The sequence below is a fragment of the Hyperolius riggenbachi genome, chromosome 7 (genome assembly GCF_040937935.1).
Source record: "Hyperolius riggenbachi isolate aHypRig1 chromosome 7, aHypRig1.pri, whole genome shotgun sequence".
Taxonomy (NCBI): Eukaryota; Metazoa; Chordata; class Amphibia; order Anura; family Hyperoliidae; genus Hyperolius; species Hyperolius riggenbachi.
In genome coordinates, this window is record NC_090652.1 from 72,405,456 (window position 1) to 72,427,171 (window position 21,716).

At 47.5% G+C, this 21,716-nt stretch overlaps 1 protein-coding gene across 2 annotated transcripts in view; it reads left to right on the forward strand.

The window, feature by feature from the left end:
• The window catches only part of PHGDH (phosphoglycerate dehydrogenase), a 69,941-nt gene that overhangs the window by 24,044 nt on the left and 24,181 nt on the right, over positions 1–21,716 (forward strand). The window contains exons 1-4 of one of the 2 annotated variants that reach the window (XM_068246683.1): positions 8,039–8,844; positions 16,090–16,241; positions 16,330–16,395; positions 18,870–18,924. In XM_068246683.1, coding sequence (XP_068102784.1) covers positions 8,704–8,844; positions 16,090–16,241; positions 16,330–16,395; positions 18,870–18,924 — 414 coding nt within the window. In that variant the 5' untranslated portion in view covers positions 8,039–8,703. Of the gene's footprint in view, positions 1–8,038; positions 8,845–16,089; positions 16,242–16,329; positions 16,396–18,869; positions 18,925–21,716 lie in introns of those variants that run through there. The other variant, XM_068246684.1, reaches the window with a different exon arrangement.

Sequence of the window (21,716 nt, forward strand, 5' to 3'; positions counted from 1 at the left end):
AGATTCCGGTCAATCGCTACCAAAACCTCTAGACACAGGAACAGTTTTTTTCCTCAAGCGGTAGCCATACTTAATGCTGAACCACGTTAGAGCTGCTAGGACTGAAAGTAATCAGCACAGAACTAAACATGAACAATTCTCACATTGCTTACTGCCACTATACTTAGAATGTCCTTAACTTGTAATATTCACACTGTCTGTCCTTGTATTGTTTTTGTTTGTGTTTGTTAAGCAACTGCCAAGACAAATTCCTTGTAGGTGCAAACTTACTTGGCGAAAATAAATTGATTCTGATTCTGATTCTGATTCTGATGAGACATTACAGGGTAGACCCCAGCTGTAAATTCCTCAGTACAGTTTGGTACCACTGTCTAGGAGAGGGCCTGGAGCTGGAGCAAAGCGTAATACGCAAGGCCCAGCATGATAGGGTAGCCGTCCAGGAGTAGGGAAGGGGTGGTGCCTTAGGGTGGTGAGGGAGGAGTGGTGACCCTGGTGAGTAGCAGGAAGAGGCTGGGCTGGGGAGTAAGGGTATTGCGTAGGGGGTAGGCGGAGCTTAGGCACTCCGCGGAGAGAAGAGAAAAAGTTGGCTGCACGCACTGCTTCTTCACAGCATGGAAGACGTGGAAAGCTTAGTAGCGCGCATCCGCGACGAAGCAGCAGCCAGGGGGCCCGAATGGGTTCAGTCCCAGCTAGCAGCTATGGCCCCGAGTACGTCTGCGCAGCCAGAGGGGAGCCAAGGTGAGACTGCGCAGGCCAAGCGTAAATCCAGGCCGCCGGAGCGGCTCAGCCCGGACGCCAGGCCAAGACGGAGCAACCGCAGTGGGAGCCCCCACGGGGACCCTCCAGCGCCTCCTGCCAAGCGAACACATGCTAGCGGCAGGGGGGCGGCCGAGAGGAATCCGAGAGGCGGGAAGCGTTCGTCCAGCGGCGCGCAGAAGGGGCAATCGGCTCCTGCGCAGGCGTCCAGAGGATCTGCCCAGTAAACGGCCCCTGTGCCCCGCTCATCCCAGCAGGCCAGGCAGGCTCAACAGGAGGCTACCGCAGGGACGGGCACCGCTTCCTCCCAGGGCGCGGCGGTGGCCCAAACCCAGAGACCAGGATCATCCAAGGCGGCTAAAGGAGGAGGGAAGAGCAAGGGCAAGACTTCATCCAGAGGCACCAGTCAAAGGGGTGTTCGGAGTGTGGTTCAGCGCCGCCAGGACCATGGTGGGCAAGACAACAGACGATCGGCAGAGAACGCACCACTGTCGGATGAGGATTCATCGGCGGGAGAGGAAGCGGACGCCAGCTCGGGATCCGGAGTGACGGCTGACCAGGGCGTTCGTCCGGCACAGCCAGGTGAGGCCAATAATGCCAATGTACTGACCAATTTGTTGTTTGGGTCGGGTGCGGGGGGGCAGGGAGTGGTTACCGGTATGCCATCTCAGGTACCTTCTGCTTTAGAGGTGTTGTGGGCAGGTTTAAGAGCCATGTCAGGCCTGCCAGGGCCGGTGGGAGCATGGTCCGCGCCAGGGCAGGTAGTACCTCTTCCCCAGGTTGCTCCGGTGGGGGCGGGGTCCGCGCCGGGGCAGGTAGTACCTTTTCCCCAGGTTGCTCCGGTGGGGGTGGGGTTAGCCACAGGGCAGGTCGTACCTCTTCCTCAGGTTCATCCGGGGGGGGCGGGGCCGGCCCCAGGGCAGTTGGTATCTCTTTCCCAGGTTCCCCAGGTGGTACAAGCAATCCAGGTTTCTCCCCCTTTGTCGGAGCCAAACGGGTCAGCAAGTGGTGAGGTATCGGTCACGCCAGGGCCGAGTGATCAGTCGGGGGGCGGTGGGGCGGAGAGAAGGGAGGCGGATTTGGTGCGTCTCTCAGACGCTGCTCATAGTGAGACGTATGTTTGTTTTATGGGACGTTTGGGGGCCCATTTAAAACAGGAGACGAGGGAGCGTATATGGAGGGGGGAATATGTTGAGATTTTTCCCTTTTACCGTTGGAGAAGTTTAATTTAGATAAGGGGAAACCAGATGAAAAAAAGAGGGAGGAGGAACGCCGCTACCGGCTTATCCCCCGAACGTTCCAAAACTGGTTTCAAGCGTTTAATATATTGGCGAGTGTGATTGGGGAGCGTCAGCCGGACTGCTGTTCGTCGTTATTCAGGTATATGGATGCGATAAGGGATGCTCCTCGGTCATACGGCGGAAATGCTTGGCTCAGATACGACGAGCAGTTTAGGCAGAGTAAGGCGGTCCGTCCAGCCATACGCTGGGACCACAAGGACATCGAGTTATGGATGCGCCTTATGATTCCTGCTCGGGCGACACCGCCCTTTCAGGGACAGGCCAGCAGCCCAGCCCCCACTGGACAGCTGGCCGGTAAGGGAAAAGGAGTGTGCTGGCAATTCAACGACGGATCTTGTCGTTTTGGACAATCGTGTCGTTTTAAACACGAGTGCTCAGCCTGCGGAGGTTCACATCCGGCCTCAAAATGTTATAGACAGCGCAGAGGTAAGGCGGCTGAGCCTGCAAGCAAGAGGGACGACACCGGTGAGGGTGGAAAAAATGGAACAGTTCCTCGGTAGGTATCCTCAGAGGGAGGCAGCGGAGTTCTTGCATGCAGGTTTTAGGGACGGTTTTATCATTCCCAGTAGTTGTACGTTATCAGCGGACGGTCCAGTGAAGAACTTGAGATCAGCATATGAATTTCCTGAGGTAGTGTCTCAAAAGTTGAACAAGGAATTGGCAGCGGGCCGTATTGCGGGCCCATTTACAGAACAACCATTGCGCAATTTAGTGGTGTCACCCTTGGGTGTTGTGCCAAAGAAGGAACCGGGTTCCTTTCGGCTCATTCATCATCTGTCTTTCCCAAAAGGATTATCGGTTAACGATGGCCTGGCAGATCAGGAAACATCAGTGGCATACACATCCTTTGATGTGGCATTGTGGTGGGTCAAGCGATTAGGTGCGGGGGCCTTGTTGGCAAAGACCGACATTGAAGCTGCGTTTCGGTTGCTCCCAGTACACCCAGCGAGCTTCCGTTTGCTTGGATGTCACTGGAAGGGTAAATACTTTGTAGACAAATGCCTTCCTATGGGGTGTGCCATTTCTTGTTCATATTTTGAGAAGTTCAGCTGTTTTTTGGAATGGGTGGTGAGGGAGGTTTCAGGTGTACGATCAATTATCCATTACTTGGATGATTTTTTGTTTATGGGGGCATCGGATTCGGGTGAGTGCATTTCCGCGCTTGCCGCAATGAGACATGTGTGTGCTCTGTTCGGGGTGCCTCTGGCAGAGGACAAAACAGAGGGCCCGGTGACGTCCATAAAATTCTTGGGCATCACTATTGACACATTGGCCATGGAATGTCGGTTACCGCCGGACAAGGTGGAAGATTTAACGGCGGCAGTGAAGCTGGCTGAAAAGTCTAAAAAAATTACGTTGCGAGATCTGCAGTCGTTACTCGGGAAATTGAATTTTGCCTGCAGAATCATGCCCATGGGACGTGTATTCTGCAGGCGGCTGTCCATGGCAACGGCAAGAAAGTCCTCTCCGCACCATCAGATTCGTCTATCGGCAGAGTTGCGGGGGGATTTAAGGGTGTGGGTTAGATTTCTGGAGGAATTTAATTGCAGACCCTTACGGATTCAGGAAATGGTGAGTAATGTGGATGCTGAGTTATTCACGGATGCGTCGGGTGCAATCGGTTTTGGAGCCTTCTTGGCAGGAAGTTGGTGTGCCTCCGCCTGGGACATGTCCTGGGTGGAAGCAGGTTTTACCTCCAATTTGGTTATGTTGGAATTGTTTCCGATCGTAGTGGCATTTCGTTTGTGGGGGCAGAGACTGGCTGATAGAACGATTCGAATTAACTGTGATAACATGGGTGTGGTGGCAGCTATAAATAACTTTTCGGTGTCATCAACGCCAGTTATCTGTTTGATGCGGCAGTTAGTACTGGACTGCTTGCGTTTGAATTCTCAGATTACTGCAGTGCATATGCCAGGAATTGATAACGTGATTGCTGATGCCCTCTCTCGATTCCAGTGGGCCAGATTCCGGACGGCGGCTCCATCGGCGGACGAGAGTGGGGAGGAGTGTCCCGAAGCGGTGTGGAAAATTCCTTTCGGGCAGTATCTGGATTGATCAGGCAATCCTTGTCAGCATCGTCATGGGCAGCGTACACGTTGGTATGGAACACGTGGGATGCTTTGATGGTACAAGTGGGCGGCTGTCACTTGCAAGAGGACAGGCTATGTCTGCTATTATACTTTGTGGGAAAGTGCTTTTCGGAAGGAGTGTCGTCATCAGCAATGTCTAAGAAATTGTCGGCGTTAGCTTTTTGGTTTAAAATTAGGGGTTTTCAGGATGCGACAAAGGATTTTAGGGTGAGGCAGGCATTAAAGGGTTTCAGGGTGGGGGTGATTCACAGGGATTCAAGGCGCCCGGTGTCTTTTGAGCTGTTAGGGAGATTAGTTCTTAGGCTGGACGGGGTTTGTTCATCGGCATTTGAGGTAAGTTTGTTTAGGACAGGGTTCATTTTGGCATTCTTTGGGGCCTTTAGGATAGGGGAATTAGTTAGCAGCAGTAAGGTTAAGGTGGGAGGCATCCTCGCGGAGGACGTCAGGGTGCAGGCGGATTCCGTAGTCATCCGTCTTCGGTTTTCAAAAACGGATCAATCAGGTAAGGGCAGGTGCATCTCTTTATTTTGGACGGACGGCCCGCTTTGTCCTTGCGGAGCAGTGGAAGCTTTTGGGGCCATGAGGCCTTCAGCGGCTCCCTCATTCCTAGTGCATAGAGATGGTACCCCCTTATCCAGGTTCCAATTTATTGCCGTTTTTAGAAAGTGTTTAACTGGGCTTGGGCTCCAGGCACGCGAGTTCGCCTCCCACTCTTTCAGGATAGGTGCAGCCACAGAGGCGTCTAGGTGGGGACTTAGCGAAAATATCATTAAAAGAATAGGGCGATGGGAATCTTCTCGTTATAAGTTGTATGTTAGGCCGCATTTGGTGTGTTAAAAAAAAAAAAAAGGGGGGTTAGGTATTGGGAGCAGAAGAGGACATTTATTGTTAGAGACCTGTTGTTTGTATTGCAGGTCCGCAGGTCCTGGTTTGGATTTTCGGACACTCATATGTCCGCTGGGGAGCAAAACGAGCGTAGGTGAGGCCAGAAGGTCGGCAACTTGGCTTCCCCAGGGAGCAGGTTTGTATACGGTGGCTCGGTTTCCCAGGCATGGTGTGGTCTAGGGTAATGCCGGAGCTACACAGATGTTACAGACTTGATAGGGCCCCGGACATTTTGGTGCTACATGTTGGGGGGAATGACCTGGCTGCTAGGTCCACAAGGGTGTTAGTAAAGGACATAAAATTTGATTTTTTGCGTATCCGTACGCTTTTTCCGGACGCGATCGTGATATGGTCAGACGTGGTGGCCAGATCGTCTTGGAGGTTGGCGAGATCGGTCAGCAAAGTCAACAGGGCCAGAGTGAAGTTGAACAAGGAGGTGTCTACATTTTTATTAGAAATGGGGGCTTGGCCATTAGGCATTTGGAGTTGGAGGAGGATACCCATCTTTTCTTAAGAAGGGATGGGGTTCACCTTACGGATGTGGGGTTGGATTTGTGGGCCCTAGGGATAGAAGATGGAATCCAGCGAGCTCTGAGGTTGGGGGCCTCTCGGGCATGAGGCTTCATGCCCGTTCGTAGTGGAGGGGAAGGGGCTCTGGAGGTTGAGTTTATCAGGTTAAGGATTTGTCAAGGGACAATCCTGCAAGAGAGACAATTCGGCGGAAGGTCGCTTTAAGTGGGCATGCAGCTGTCCCCAAGCCGGAGAACGCGGCGGGGGCCGGTTCAAGGCTGCATGCCAGGTTCAGAAGGGTACGATTCTCAGAGGGCGCCTCCGGACCCCTTACCTCAGTGCTTAGAGTTACTGTTGTGTTTTGAATAAAGAGTTATTTATTTATGTATGATGGAAATGTTGTTCTTAAATATGTTTTGGTTAAAATAAATGGGCTGCTTTGGCCGAAAAATTTATCCAAGCCGGGTAGTCCGTGTGGTTTTATTCAAGGATGCATGAATGGGGTTACAAGAAAAGGGGTGAAAATGGTTTGGGGGTTAGACGGAGACTGGGTAGGTTATACCACTATCAAGGAGAGGGCCTGGAGCTGGAGCAAAGCGTAATACGCAAGGCCCAGCATGATAGGGTAGCCGTCCAGGAGTAGGGAAGGGGTGGTGCCTTAGGGTGGTGAGGGAGGAGTGGTGTCCCTGGTGAGTAGCAGGAAGAGGCTGAGCTGGGGAGTAAGGGTATTGCGTAGGGGGTAGGCGGAGCTTAGGCACTCCGCGGAGAGAAGAGAAAAAGTTCCCGCCCTCCCTCCCTTTAGTTTTAGAGTATAGGGGGTTAACTTGTCATTGCAGCAGGAGGGGAAGGGGCTCCGGAGGTTGAGTTTATCAGGTTAAGGATTTGTCAAGGGACAATCCTGCAAGAGAGACAATTCGGCGGAAGGTCGCTTTAAGTGGGCATGCAGCTGTCCCCGAGCCGGAGAACGCGGCGGGGGCCGGTTCAAGGCTGCATGCCAGGTTCAGAAGGGTACGATTCTCAGAGGGCGCCTCCGGACCCCTTACCTCAGTGCTCAGAGTTACTGTTGTGTTTTGAATAAAGAGTTATTTATTTATGTATGATGGAAATGTTGTTCTTAAATATGTTTTGGTTAAAATAAATGGGCTGCTTTGGCCGAAAAATTTATCCAAGCCGGGTAGTCCGTGTGGTTTTATTCAAGGATGCATGAATGGGGTTACAAGAAAAGGGGTGAAAATGGTTTGGGGGTTAGACGGAGACTGGGTAGGTTATACCACTATCATGACTGTCAATACTTTATGTGTGTAATAAAAGTTTGAAGTGCACCTCATCCCTCCCTATGGTTTTTGTGACTAGTTATCTCCCTATCGTGCTACCATGGAAACATGGAATAAGAAAAATTGGATACTTACCTGCTGGTAATTTTCCTTTCCAGATGTGTGACTGGCAGCACGATTCGGAGATTCCGGTGATTCCGAGCTACAAGACTAGGGGAGATGCTTGAGGGAATTAATGTATAGATATTTGGGCCTATGGGGTGAAGTGGGCGGGACTTAACCCTATCGTGCTGCCATGGACACATCTGTAAAGGAAAATTACCGGCAGGTAACTATCCAATTTTCCTTAATAACTCACAATGCAACGAGGTTCACAGACAGCAAAATGTCAGGACCATGGTCATGACATCACACTGTGGGAGGGGTTTCACCGAAATATCAGCCATACAGACTCCCCCCTGATGATCCATTCGAGAAAAGGAATAGATTTCTCCTGGGAAAGGGGGTATCAACTACTGATTGCAATGAAGTTCAATCCTAAGTTAAAGTTCCTTGGGATCGATTTTGTGCAGTAGCGATCAGAAAATTGATCCCGTTATTGATCGAGAACAGATCAACATGTCATAAATAATCATCTTGACCCGTTGATCGGACAGAAAGTTGCATGGTGTGTACCTAGTCTTACATCACAACTGCAGAGGCAGACAGGGAAACTGCAGAGAGACAGCATAGGATTGTTTCACACTAGACGTTGATTGGGGGGGGGGGGGGGGCGATTGTGCTGCGATCACAGGTGATCAGCAAATCGTCTCAAAATGCAGCGATGTGATCGCAAAGGCGCTGCATGCAGCCTTACAGAAGCGATCATGCTGTAATTCTCGTTCCTGCAATTAAAATCACAATCGTAAAAAAATCGTTTAGCAATTGCAATTTCTAAGCAGTGTAAAACAGCCTTAAGTCCGCAGATACAGAAAGCGACAGGACACATGAAGGAATCAAGATGTCAGATCAGCTTTCCAAATCTGAGCAGCCTTATGCTACATTCTCACTCAGTCCCTGCTAATACTGAAGAGGGGTGTGATACAAAACAATAAATACACAAGTCCATCCATCCTCTGGGGAGAGAGGAGCCCTCAGGTGGAAGAGACAATATGAGAGGGAGGAGAGACAGTCAGGGGGAGGGAAGGGGGATGGGGGAGACAGCCAGAGGGGTGGGCAGACTGTCACATGGAGGGAGGAGAGCTGCAAAACTAGTGATTTGGAAAATCAGGATTCAGGAGGAATCAGAAGTCTGGAATAATCCAACGTGTCAGCACAGAGCGGGGACAGGAGAGAGACTGCAGCACTGAGAATAGAGACTGCCACACAGACTGCAGCACTGAGAACAGAGGCTATCACACAGACCGCAGCAGACAGGAGAGAGACTGCAGCACTGAGAATAGAGACTGCCACACAGACTGCAGCACTGAGAACAGAGGCTATCACACAGACCGCAACAGACAGGAGAGAGACTGCAGCAGTCGGGAGAGAGACTGCCACACAGAGACCACAGCAGACAGGTGAGACTGCAGCACTGAGAATAGAGACTGCCACAAGGAGACTGCAGCACTGACAGGAGAGACTGCAGCACTGAGAATAGAGACTGCCACACAGAGACTGCAGCAGATAGGAGAGAGACTGCAGCAGACGGGAGAGAGACTGCAGCACTGAGAACAGAGACTGTCACAGAGACCGCAGCAGACAGGTGAGACTGCAGCACTGAGAATAGAGACTGCAGCACTGACAGGAGAGACCCAAACAGAAACTGCGCCACTGAAGAGACTGCAGCACAGATAAAAGAAAGTGCAGCACAGAGAAGAGAGACCACACTGCTGACAGCCCACCATGGCCCTCTCTGACATCAGACGGATCCTCATCAGTGACAGTCTGGCCCCAGCCTGCGCCCACATTCTGCGCTCTCAGGGAGGCATTGAGGTGGAGGAGAGCCCAGGACTGACCCCGGCAGAGCTCATCGCCAAGATCCAGGTAATAACTCTGCGATGGTCTGCAGAACTTCTGTACAATAATGAAAACATCTGCAGAGTTGTGGTGGTCCCCAGTGATCCTGAACAGTGGTGCAGAATTTTTGTTCCATAGTGCAATGGTCTGCAGTGATCCTGTGCAATGGTGCAAAGATTTGCAGAACTATTGTGCAGTGGTGCAATGGTCTGCACTGATTCTGTACAGTGGTGCAAAGATTCGCAGAACTTTTGTGCAGCGGTGCAATGACCTGCAGTGAGTCTATTATGCAATGGTCTGCAGTGAGTCTATTCAGAGGTCTGTACTGAGCTTGCACCGTGGTGCAGTCATCTGTAGAACTTTCTGTACAATGATCTGCAGAACTTCTGTACAAAGTAGCACAATGATCTGCAGCCCACATGTTGCTGGGAAAAACTTCATTCATTCTCAGTCTGATGCAAGACAAGAGTGAGGTGTCAGGAGAGGAGGGGGTGGGGATAGGAGTCAGGAGAGGGCGGGGCCTGTGTTCATTCAGGGACATGCTGCTGCTGGCCTCTGCTGCCTCCCAGTCCTGCTGGAACAATGCTGGAGGAGTCGGAGAAAGTCTCTGGGAAAATGCTGCTTGTGGAGCATATGGGAACATTCCTGATATACACAATTAGAGATGGGAAGTTCGGATCTTTTCAATGATCCGGATGATTCGAATCGGATCATTGAAGAGATCCGGATCTTTGATCCGAATCTCGGATCATTTTACTACCGGAAGCATTCGGGGGTGAAATGAACAGCAGGACAGGTCTGTGGACAGGAGAAGGGGAGGGGGTGGACACACAGAGAAGGGGAGAAGATGGACAGAGGGCAGGGAGTGGACAGAGAAGGGAGGAGGGACGAGCAGAGAGCAGAAATGTTTGAACACAATCCCCACATGCTGAAGTCATATGCTTTACATATATTTCACCTATATGTTCATCTGTACACTTTGAAAGAAAAGGTCGCACAGTGAAATAAAGCATTCCCAGAAGATAAGTGCAGCTGTTTAGTGCCGAGTGCAGGAGGATTATATTGCCTTTCAATCACACTGTCTGCAAAGTTACTGAGCTGTGCTGAGCCAAAAGCTTCCAATGTGTTCACTGTGCACAACTACGGAACAGACAGCCTATAATGAGCAGCACATTTTAGCCAGTATGTGGGCTCTACACATATCTGGCAGTGGCACCCATGTCCCCTCTCTCTCATCTACCTGTCTCCCTGCAAGGCTGCCTCCCATCCAACAGAGCGATCCCTGCTTCCAGGACCCCGCTGCCCGCTGAGAGGGGGCGTGTCGCTCCTGGCCCCGCCCCTTTTGCGATCCGAATCGTTCATTTTGATGATTCGGATGATCGACTCATAAAATAGATTCGGATCAAAGATCCGAATCGTTCATGATCCGGACAACACTATACACAATACATGTATATCACATCAGGGCCAGCCTCCTCCTCATAGCACACATTATAAAGTATGTGTAGTGAGACAGACACTGGAGTCTTCAGTTACCTCCTGTCTCTGTCAGCCTGTTCCTCTGTAGCATCAGCCAGCTGTCAATAAATGGCTTAGAAGAGCCCTAAAGATGCCCACTAACAGTGCAAAGTTTTAGCAACTGATCATATTTCTGGTAAGATCAATCAGAATGAAAGAAAAGATTGTATTGAATCTATCCACAGAATTAAAATAAACTTGTAATTTTTAAAAAGTGCCCCTTGGCGGTACTTACCTCGGGAGGGGGAAGCCTCTGGATCCAAATGAAGCTTTCCCCGTCCTCCACAGTAGAGACTAGAGAGGATCCAGTGTTGGGACCTTCGAAGACCCCCCTTGTCGGCGTGCATGCGCAGTTGAGGCTTTCCGCTCGGGCTCCAACGGAAATAGACGAGCCTGATCGGGTCCGCTCTATTGGGCAGATGTTTCACACCTGTGCAGTAGAGCCGACCCAATCAGGCTTGTCTATTTTCGCCGGAGCCCGAGCAGAGAGTGCGCACGCATGCACAAGCCACGTGGGGTTTCTTCTTGGGAACTGCCAGCGCTGGATTCCCGATGTGAAGAGGGCAGGGAGCTTCATTTGGATCAAGATGCTTCCCCTTGCCAAGGTAAATAGTAATACCTCTGGGGGCACTTTTTTCCTTACATGTTTTCTGTAAAGAATCCAAATTGAGAGCATATGTAAACCTGTCATATGTAAACTTCTCACCGAAACCCTCCAAAAGATCCATGTTACGCTTCTCTTTATGTGTAACTGCGTCTGAACAGTAGCACAGAGCCCCCCATGTACAAGCAGCTCCAGGTTACTGCACAGTACGGCCATGCTTGTCCTTGAAGAGCAGCACATCCCCAATCTTCAATCTGACAAGCGCTTGTGAGATTTCTTTGGGAAGAGGGGGGGGGGGGGGGGTCTGTGCTCGGTAATGGGGTGCCAAAGAATGGTGTGGGATTAAGCCTCTACAGGATCCAGAAGCTTTTCTCGTCTAACGTAAGTGTGTGTTTCCTAACCCGAGGTTAGCCTCAAGTACCCTTTAACCACTGAAGGGTATAAATGCGTGTGAGCTCCCGCAGCGCATGTGCACTTCAACAGATTGGACATTTATGTAAACGTCCTATTTATACTAAAAGCGCACAAATATTATAAACGTCCATTTTGCAGGAAGTGTAGAACCAATCGATAATACGATCGTTCAGAATCGATTGGGTCCACCAACCTTTCTGCTTTAAAATATAATTGTTCACTAAAAATTGCACTGTTAATGGCACCTTTATACTAGGGCTGTGGAGTCGGTACAAAAATCATCCGACTCCACAGTTTATGAAACCACCGATTCCAAGTACCAAAAATTGCTCCAACTCTCCGACCTCACAGCTCTTGGCAGGGCTATGGAGTGGGTACAAAAATCATCTGACTCTACCTCATCAGTTTATGAAATCACCAACTTCAGGTTCCCTAAAATTGCTTCAACTCTCTGACTCCGACTTCACAACCGGTGCAGGGCTATGGAGTGGGTATAAAACTCATCCAACTCCGACTCCTCAGTTTATGAAACCACGACTCCAACTCTAGGTAGCCAAAAAATTGCTTTGACTCCTCGACTCCAACTCCACAGCCCTGCTTTATATTGTAGAGATTTGAGGAAATTGCAAATCTATCAGCTGATCAAACCAATCACCTGCTTCTCCATGAGTTCTAGACATATGACCATCATTAGCATGGATGTCCTGTACAATTTAACCAATGTTCACTGATCACAAGAACTCATTATGAAACTTCAGAAGGGATAATTCATCTTTTCGCCATGGGAAGTTTTGTTTCCAATGCCTGGCCTGTTGCTGTCTGGCCTGGCCTGTCTGAGCTGCTCTGAGAATGCTAAATCTCCATAAACGTGGTAATTATCTAGCCAAACAGGTTCCTGTGTGTTTCACCAGTTTAACTAGAGTTTTTCAGCTGATTTTCTCTCAGAAAGTTATTCCAGAGAACCAGGCAACCTATTTCCAGTGGAGCAAAAATGACAGTGAGGGCCCTTTTCCACTAGCGGCGTTTGCGATGCTGAATCGCAAACCGCTAGTGATTTTGAAATCGCTACGGTTTGCTTTTTAACATAGGAATCGCGGTAGGTAATTTCCACTACCGCGATTCGTTTTTGACTCAAACGCGATCGCACCGCGGAGCGATCTTTGCCGCGATTTTGCTATGCAGTGCATTGCATAGCAAAATCGTGAACGCAATCGCCGGGAAGTTTCCTGCACTTGTGATTCAGCAATCGCTAGCGTTTAGCGCGAACGCTAGCGATTGCTAGTGGAAAAGGGCCCTGAAGCAACTTTCTTCAGTCTTGATGACCTCCATGTGTGGGATTTTACCAGGTCTTTATACTTCACGTTTCCATCAAAACTTCTCGGGATGACTAGGTTGAAGGGGTTAAAGACCGAGGCGGGCGAGAGAGACATAGGACCAGGCTTGAGGTACAGGCATGTCATGAAGGGATAGCAAAGGAGGGGCAATGGGGTACAGATGTGGAGGGGGGTTGGAGAGACATGATGGAGCCAGACTATAGATACAGACATGCCAAGGAGGGGCAGGTAGTAAATGTGAGAGCGTACAGACATGGAGAGTGACATAGAGCCAGGATAGGTATGATGATGGGGTACAGATCTGGAGAGGGAATATTTGAGGGACTTGAAGTCAGGACAGAGATACAGGCATGTGGTGGAGGAGGAGGGGGAGTGGGCAGCGGAGGACCGGCAATGCCTGGGATTAGAGCACAGAAGGTTCATTCATGCAGACAGACAATGCAGACTGAACAGCCAGGGGAAGAATAAGTGGCAGAGATTAGATGCCGTTACATAACAGGATGGGCACAGCACAGTCTTATACCAACACCAAATATGCCACGTGGGAGAACATTCAGCGCTGCGTAATATGTTGCCGCTTCAGAAATACAATAAATAAATACATTTGTGATGTAACGGGCAGCGAAGAAAGTCTATCAGAAGCTGATTTCATCCTCGCTGGGTGGAAGTCGTGAGCGTATTGTTGATGAGATAATATGGAGGTCAGGGGGTAATGTCGCCATAATAGCCAAAATCATCCACAGATCAATGTACACAGAGGAGAAAGTATGATGGAAAAAGATACAGTAATATGCTAATAATACTCATCAGTAGGGTGAGGCAGGAATGAGGAGGCTGAGAGACCCCCAGCACTGCACAGAGACCCCTCTGGATACAGCACAGGTTTACATGGATCTGATGTAATCAGGCTGCAGAAAAATTCAGAGCCTCTGTCGTGCTCTGATAACTGACAATAAAGTTTTGAATAATCCCTCTGAGAGCGATCTCTAGTTTGTTCTTAAGAATTCAGAGTCACTTTGCCTGGGGACATTTACTAATTGATATCATGGCTTTCATAACCGTGGCTTTCATAACCTCTGAGGATGACTATGCTGAGATTATGGATGCTGATTCTTTGCTTATTCCTAATTGGCCCTCAGGATGGACCAAGCGCCTCAGCCTCACTGAAGCGCTTGGTCAGTTCTGAGATTGTTACAGTTTCTCCTTATTTTTGCATGATGAAACAGGTCAACCCTGCGAAACGCATTGCGCAGTGGAGTATTTAATGAAGTCTTATTTAATTGAATCAGACAAAATCGAGTACTTTTGGGGAGGCATGTTCACCCACTATCTTCCTTTCTAAACTGTTACCCCCCCCCCCTTTTTTTTCTTCCAATCTATAGAGAGCGACTTCTTAACGCAAGTGAGGTCAGGTCAAGCTCCACCTGTCCAATCAGTGGTTTTTTGTGAGAAGTATATCATACTAAGTGCTCCATTCCTCTCAACTTTTTGGGATGAGAAAGAGGGACACTTAAGCGACGCACCTTCCACACCCCGGATCACACCCCCGCCACACCCCTAGTCTCACATACCATAAAGATTTCATAACAGAAATATGTTGTTTTATAATTCAAACCACAATGGTCCCTTCTATCCTGGTTCATTTTCTATTATAGTAACATTTTAAAACGAGTAATATATCAATTTAAAGGACGGGAATAAAGTTTAGAGTCAATGAAACACCTTTTTTATTAGCAAAATATATATGTTTACATAGAAAGAGGGACAAAGTCCTGAAAGAGGAACAAATGGGGAGGAAAGAGGGACAGAGGGACAGCGCTCCCAAAAAGGGACTGTCCCTCTGAAAGAGGGACAGTTGGGAGCTATGCTTTATATAATCCTGATATACTACTATCAAGGGCTCTCGATTTCTCCCCTTTTCCTGCCACAACTTCACAGGAAATGAGCAGAATACCACATTTCCAAAGCTCTGCAGAACGGCTGGATTTACAGAGGAAATAAGTGAAAAGAACAGGAAATGTGGAATTTGGGTCATATGATGTTGGTTTATGGTTGTAATGGGCCTGAAATTGCTTCATTCAATTAGGGAATGTCTACTAGACTTGTGCTGAAAATAGTGCCTCTGCCTGCTGTGGCTGTACAGGCCTGGATGTGTGGCCCAAGTAGCTCTGGCACTGACCTTCTGCCTGTCCTTGTGACCACACCCGCTTCATTGCTTGATGCAGGAGGCTGTTTATGGGGAGTATGGATTTGTATTGCACCTTGTCCTCTCCAGGACAGGTGCTCTTTGTTTTGGCTCCTCTTTCCAGGACCAGTACTCCTTGATTTGCCTTTTCCTCCCTGGACTAGTACTCTTTGATTTGCCTCCTCCTTCCAGAACTAGTGCCCTTTGATTTGCCTCCTCCTTCCAGAACTAGTGCCCTTTGATTTGCCGCCTCCTTCCAGGACCAATACTCTTTGATTGCCTTCTCCTCTCCTGGGACCAGATACTGCTGGTACGCAAGAGCAATTTCCACTGAATTCTGCCATGGATTCTATCACTTATTTCTATAACTCTATAACTCACCAGCAGATTATAGCATATTTTTATTTTATTTTTATTTTTTTTAGAAATTAACAATATTTTTTTTTCTTCAGATCTGCCTATCTGTCTTATCTGCTCCACTTAGAAATAACCAGCCCAGACGTAACCCCACTCCATCCAGATTTCATTCTGTGTCAGACCTGATTCTCCTTTCCCAGGCATAACTCCAATCCACCCAGACTAAAAGGGAACCTGAAGGGAGAGGTATATGGAGGCTGACATATTTATTTACTTTTAAACAATACCAGTTCCCTGGCAGTCGTGCTGATCCTCTGCCTCTAATTCATTTACCCATAGAACCCGAACAAGCATGCATATCAGGTGTTTCTGACAAAAATCTGATAAAGAGTTGCTGCATTCTTGTATCTAGTGGGATTCAGACACTACTGTAGCCAGTAAGATCAGCAGGACTGCCAGGCAACTGGTATTGTTTAATAGGAAATAAATATGGCAAGGTAAATCACACTACAACCAGACCTTGTATAATGACACTGCCTGAACCATGTGCGTCAGGTGGTGTCTTCCAAAAAGGCAACATTCGACCGGCCTCCTCCTTTCAATTCAGGTTCCCTTTAATCCTGTTCAAGGCCTGATAAGACCCTGATTCCTCCTCAGATATAACTCTGCTCCACCCACACATAAGCTCTCTATTAGCAGCAAACAATAACTGGTCAATATATGGTCTGGTCAATTTTATGGTCAATATATAAATTATGAACTTTTAAAAGGTAAAACGTTTTCTCTGCTTTGCACAATACTACTGTGTCTCCTATGCTGATGACTGACACGGTGGGCTTTCTCCTTCACCTTCACCACAGGACTATGATGGGCTCATCGTACGGTCGGCCACAAAGGTGAGCGCAGAGGTCCTTAAGGCTGGAAAGCGGCTGAAGTTGGTGGGAAGGGCCGGGACTGGTGTGGACAACGTGGATGTGGATGCCGCCACCAAGAATGGGATCATTGTAATGAAGTAAGAGACCAGACGCCACAGCGCCCCCTGCTGTCTGTACTGTGTCCCCAGGATTGTCCGGTCTCACTGTCCCATTTCTCCTCCTTAGCACCCCCACTGGGAACAGTATCAGCGCTGCCGAACTGACCTGCGGACTCATCCTCAGCCTCTCCAGGTGGGTACAGGGGGCGGAGCAAGCATGGCTTACGGGGCCCAGTGGGAAAATCCTTGGGAAACGCTGCTAATGTTATTGGGTGGACAGCACCCTCTTAAACCCCTAGGTTTCAGATTTGGCCAATTAGAATGTTTCAAGTTGTAAAAGTCGAAGTCATTGGAGAAGCTTAAATAATTGATAGAGAAAATGTATGCAGTGCTTCACTGCAGTCAGTTTTTCTTCTGGATGGGAAAACGAACAAGTGTGGTCTCAGCTACGTATGGTCAAGATTGCAGATTTTGGCAAATGTCGATTACCGATACTGCGACCTTTTGAGGGAAATTCCGATTTCCACAGAAAGGGCTCAGCCGTACTATAAGTGCTTTTCTGAGCGCTTGCGATTGGTTAGAGCTTTTTGAGAGCTTTTTAAAATCGCTTCCATTCACTCTCATTAAAATTGCAGTAAAAATCGCAGTGATTTTTTGCGTACGGGATCTCGATGGTTTTTACGCGATTTTGACCATGATTTTAATAAGAGTGAATGGGAGCGATTTTCAAAAAGCGCTCAGAAAGCGCTAATCAATCACAAAGTGCTTAGAAAAGTGCTTATAGTATGGCTGAGCCCAAAGTGTTGTTTTTGCCATTTTTGTTTATAAAGTTGGGTAATGTAAAAATATGAAGTCCATAATTTATGGCGGATGTTATTAATAAATGCAGACGTCCACAAAATATTACGGATTCTGTCAAACAACCGCTTACAGTATACTTCCGAATACTCTGATTGGCCAAATACTTCCCGAGTCAGAAGTATTGGACCAGTCACAGAATGCAGATTTTTCTTCCATGGAAATTGGATTTCTGCTATAATTTTAGACCAATCACAAGACTCGGATACTACTGAGTTTTTCTGAGTCTTGTGATTGGTTTGAAATTTCTGTGGTTTTCCAATTTCTGCTGTAAAGTTTTGCATTTTCTGATTAGTCCAATACTACCGAGTATTGTCCAATTGGGAAATACTCAGTAGCATTGGACCAGTCATGGGGTACAAAACTTTACAGCATAAAACAGAAAAACTGGGTATTTGAAACCAATCACAAGACTCGGAAAAACTCTTTAGAATGTGAGTCTTGCGATTGGTCCAAAATTACTGCAGAAATCTGCATTCTCTGATCCAATCTTGTCCAATACTTCCGAGTTCTGTGATTGACCTAAAATCTTTGAGTTACGGTAATGGGGCATTCTGAACGATTTACAATTTCATGTCGATTTCCGATTACTGCTGCAGAAGGATTGGAAATTGTTATTCCACCGAAATTTTCCAACCATCCCTACTCCCAGCCTTAGTAGGGATTTACGTAAAGCAATGATGAAGGCCCACAACTAACGATATTCAACAAGATACTAACACTTCTGACCTTCATTCAGATTTAATGCAAATTGTATGCTGCTTGGAATTGGGCCAATCAGATGCACTTTCTGTTGATTTGGAGTGGCCCAATTTCAGTTGTATTCAGTTTGCATGAAAGTTGGAATTATCAGCACGTCACCGACCATCTCCACCACCAACAACATTGTATGAAGTTCCACAAAGAGTTGGTTTGGGGTCAGGAGGGTCACATTCTCCTCCATGGGGTATCTGAGGCTTCTCCATCCAGCTAACAGCTTTGTATGAAGTTCCTGAGAGAGTTGGTTGCTGGTCAAGTAGGTCATATTTTCCTTCATGGGGTATCTGAGGCTTCTCCATCCAGCTAACAGCTTTGTATGAGGTTCCCCGGAGAGTTTGTTTCTGGTGTGGAGGGTCACATTCTCCTCCATGGGGTATCTGAGGCTTCCCTATCCCGCTAACAGCATTGTTCTTCAGAGAGTTGGTTTCTGGTGTGGAGGGTCAGGGCCCTTTTACACTTAATAATTTGCTCTCAGTTATAACTGAAAGAAAACTGATTTTCAAAGTAAGTCCCATGTTTTCCTATGGCACCTTTCACACTTAACGCGTTTTGACTGAAATCTTCTTCCCAATGCACTGCTATGGAAAAACCGCGTACCAACGCGCACTAACGCGTACTAACGCATACTAACGCATATTAACGCACACTAACGCATACCAAATGATTAAGTGTAAAAGGGCCCTCAGGCTCACCTCCATGGGGTATCTGAGGCTCCTCCTTTCAGCTAACAGCATTATATGAAGGTCCTCGGAGAGTTGGTTTGTAGTGTGGGTGGTCACATTCTCCTCCATGGGGTATCTGAGGGTTCTCCATTCAGCTATCAGCATTGTATGAATTTCCTTGGAGAGTTGGTTTCTGGTGAGGATGGTCCTATTGCCCTCCATGGGGTATCTGAGGCTTCTCTATCCAGCTAACAGCATTATATGAAGTTCCTCAGAGAGTTGGTTTGTGGTGACAAGGGTCACATTCTCCTCCATGGGGTATGTGAGACTTCTCCCCCAGCCGTGTGTTATCTGTCCTGCTAAGCTGACTTCCTTCTCTCTTCTCCAGACAGATTCCACAAGCTGCGGCCTCCATGAAGCAGGGAAAATGGGACCGCAAAAAGGTGGGAGTCAAACAGCTTACAACCTATTGCCGATTTGCCTTTATGTCCCCTGTGCATGTTTTGCTTCCCATGTAACTCACACCGATGGTTCCAGCCACATAGAAGTCTTGATATTGAGTTATTGAAAGTGACTGTATCACCAAACAAGGAGTCTCTCTGGGCAGTTGTCCATTTTGAGTATTCTGAGTGAATGCTCTGAGCAACTCCTTCAATTTTTTTGCACTAGTATTCATAACTGTGCCCCACATGACTTTACTCAATCTATCAGTGATGATTCATATTTGTTTATGCTGAGTGCCAGGGCTCATTCAGATATGAGACATACACAGCGCAGTGTTGGCATGTCCATTCTATTCCCAGCCCATAGACATTGACCTGAGAGTTTCCAAGTGAAGCCTCCAAGACGTGTGCCGTAGATGTTGCATGCGTCGGGAGTTGTAACTGTCCTCGGATCCTTGAAAGACTTTAAGAACATACCGCTGGTACAAAAATAACTTTCTTTATTGGTAACATCATCAGGATAGGGAATCAGGAATAAAGCTGATCACAGTTTTAGTAATATTGGTGGCTGAACATGGTAAAATGCGATCTTAGCAGTTTCAAGCGAGCGTAAGTGTGATTTCAAGCGTACAAAGCGGTAGAACTAGGGGCAAACATACAAAAACAGTATTCAGTATAGATTCTAACATATCATCACTGACATTGTTATTAGCAGCATGAATCAGTACACATAAACCAAGATAGCTCACCTATTTTGGCCTCATAGGATCTTAAAGAGGAGCTGTTAGGTATAAGGTCTCAGAGAAAATAAACACATATATCAGTAGCTAAAGATTGGCTGTACTTACATTACATATGCATTTCACTGTCCACGTTTGGATTTCACAGAATTTGTATATAGTATATGCAGAGATAGATGCTCCTGACAGCTCATGGCAGGTTCCATGTTTTTCTGTCAAATGTGTCGTCATGTCCTGCCTGCTTCCTGATCACAGAAAAGCTCGTACTGAATAACACAGTGTGCAGTGAATATTAATGAGCCATGTGGCTAGGAACAATAGCTGACTCCTGCAGTGTACTCTGCCCGGAGATTTATCAGTGCTACGCGCTGGACTGATTACAAGCTGCTGTAACGTCTCATTAGCAGCCGAGGGGAGGGCCCCAGAATGCTTTGCAGTATAGTATGCGGCTTGCGTCCTCTTGGGTCTATAACAGCTTTGCTGATAAGCACACATCAAAGGTAACTGAGATTTTTATCTTCAGTAATGCCTTTTTGGCTTCCTTCTAAACTGTTTAACACAGGAGAATAGAGGTTTAAATTAGCTTCTGCAGCCTGACAGTTACTCTTTAAGGGCAGTTTCTCTGCTCTGTCTCTCTCATAAGCTCTGAAGATTCTGTCTGTAAGATGGCTGCTGGCATGTCTGGATAGAAGATTCTAGAAGATCTCAGAGTGAGGCTGGGTTCTGATTGGACTAGAGTGTCAGGTGACTGGAGTACTCAGATTAACCATGTAATGTCCTGTGCTTAGCTAGCTATATTATAGCTGATGCTGCAGGCTGTTACTCTACACACAAATAATTAACAGCAGGCTAACTTTTCTGCTTATCATACAACAGACCTATATAGGTATATACATACCTCCCAACATTTTGAGATGAGAAAGAGGGACACTTAAGCCACGCCCCTGCCACACCCCTTATCACGCCCCGTCACACCCCTAGTCACGCATACCATAAAGATTTCCTAAGAAAAATATGTGGTTTTATAATTCAAACCACACTGGTCCTTTCTATCCTGGTTCATTTTCCTTCATATTAAAGAGAATCTGTATTGTTAAAATCGCACAAAAGTAAACATACCAGTGTGTTAGGGGACATCTCCTATTACCCTCTGTCACAATTTCGCCGCTCCTCGCCGCATTAAAAGTGGTTAAAAACAGTTTTAAAAAGTTTGTTTGTAAACAAACAAAATGGCCACCAAAACAGGAAGTAGGTTGATGTACAGTATGTCCACACATAGAAAATACATCCATACATAAGCAGGCTGTATACACCCTTCCTTTTGAATCTCAAGAGATCATTTGTGTGTTTCTTTCCCCCATGCACTGAAGTTTCAGGCTGCTCTTTTCTTCCTGCAAACAGCTTTGCCCTTGTCTGTAATTCCTCAGTATGTGAAAGCCCAGCCAGCTCAGAGGACGATTTATCCAGCTGATTAGAGCAGCTTCTCTCTTCTCTCTTATCTAAATAACACACAGGCAGTGTGCATAGAGGGGCCAGGAAGTGTGAGTTCATAGCAGAACCACAACACTGAAGAACTTGGCAGCCTTCCAGACACAGGCCGACAAGTCTGACAGGGGAAAGATACATTGATTTATTACAGAGACTGTCATAGTAGAAAGTGCTGCAGTTAGCCAGAACACATTAGAATAGCTTTTGGAACTTGTAGGATGATAAAAAACAGGATGCAATTTTTGTTACGGAGTCTCTTTAACAATTAAAAATTAGTAATATATCAATGTAAAGTATCTCCACAGTATATGTAGCCAGGTGTATAGGTGTCCCCAGTAGATGTAGCCAGGTGTATAGGTCTCCCCAGTAAATGCAGCCAGATGTATAGGTCTCCCCAGTATATATAGCTAGGTGTATAGGTCTCCCCAGTATATATAGCTAGGTGTATAGGTCTCCCCAGTATATGCAGCCAGGTGTATAGGTCTCCCCAGTATATGCAGCCAGGTGTATAGGTCTCCCCAGTATATGCAGCCAGGTGTATAGGTCTCCCCAGTATATGCAGCC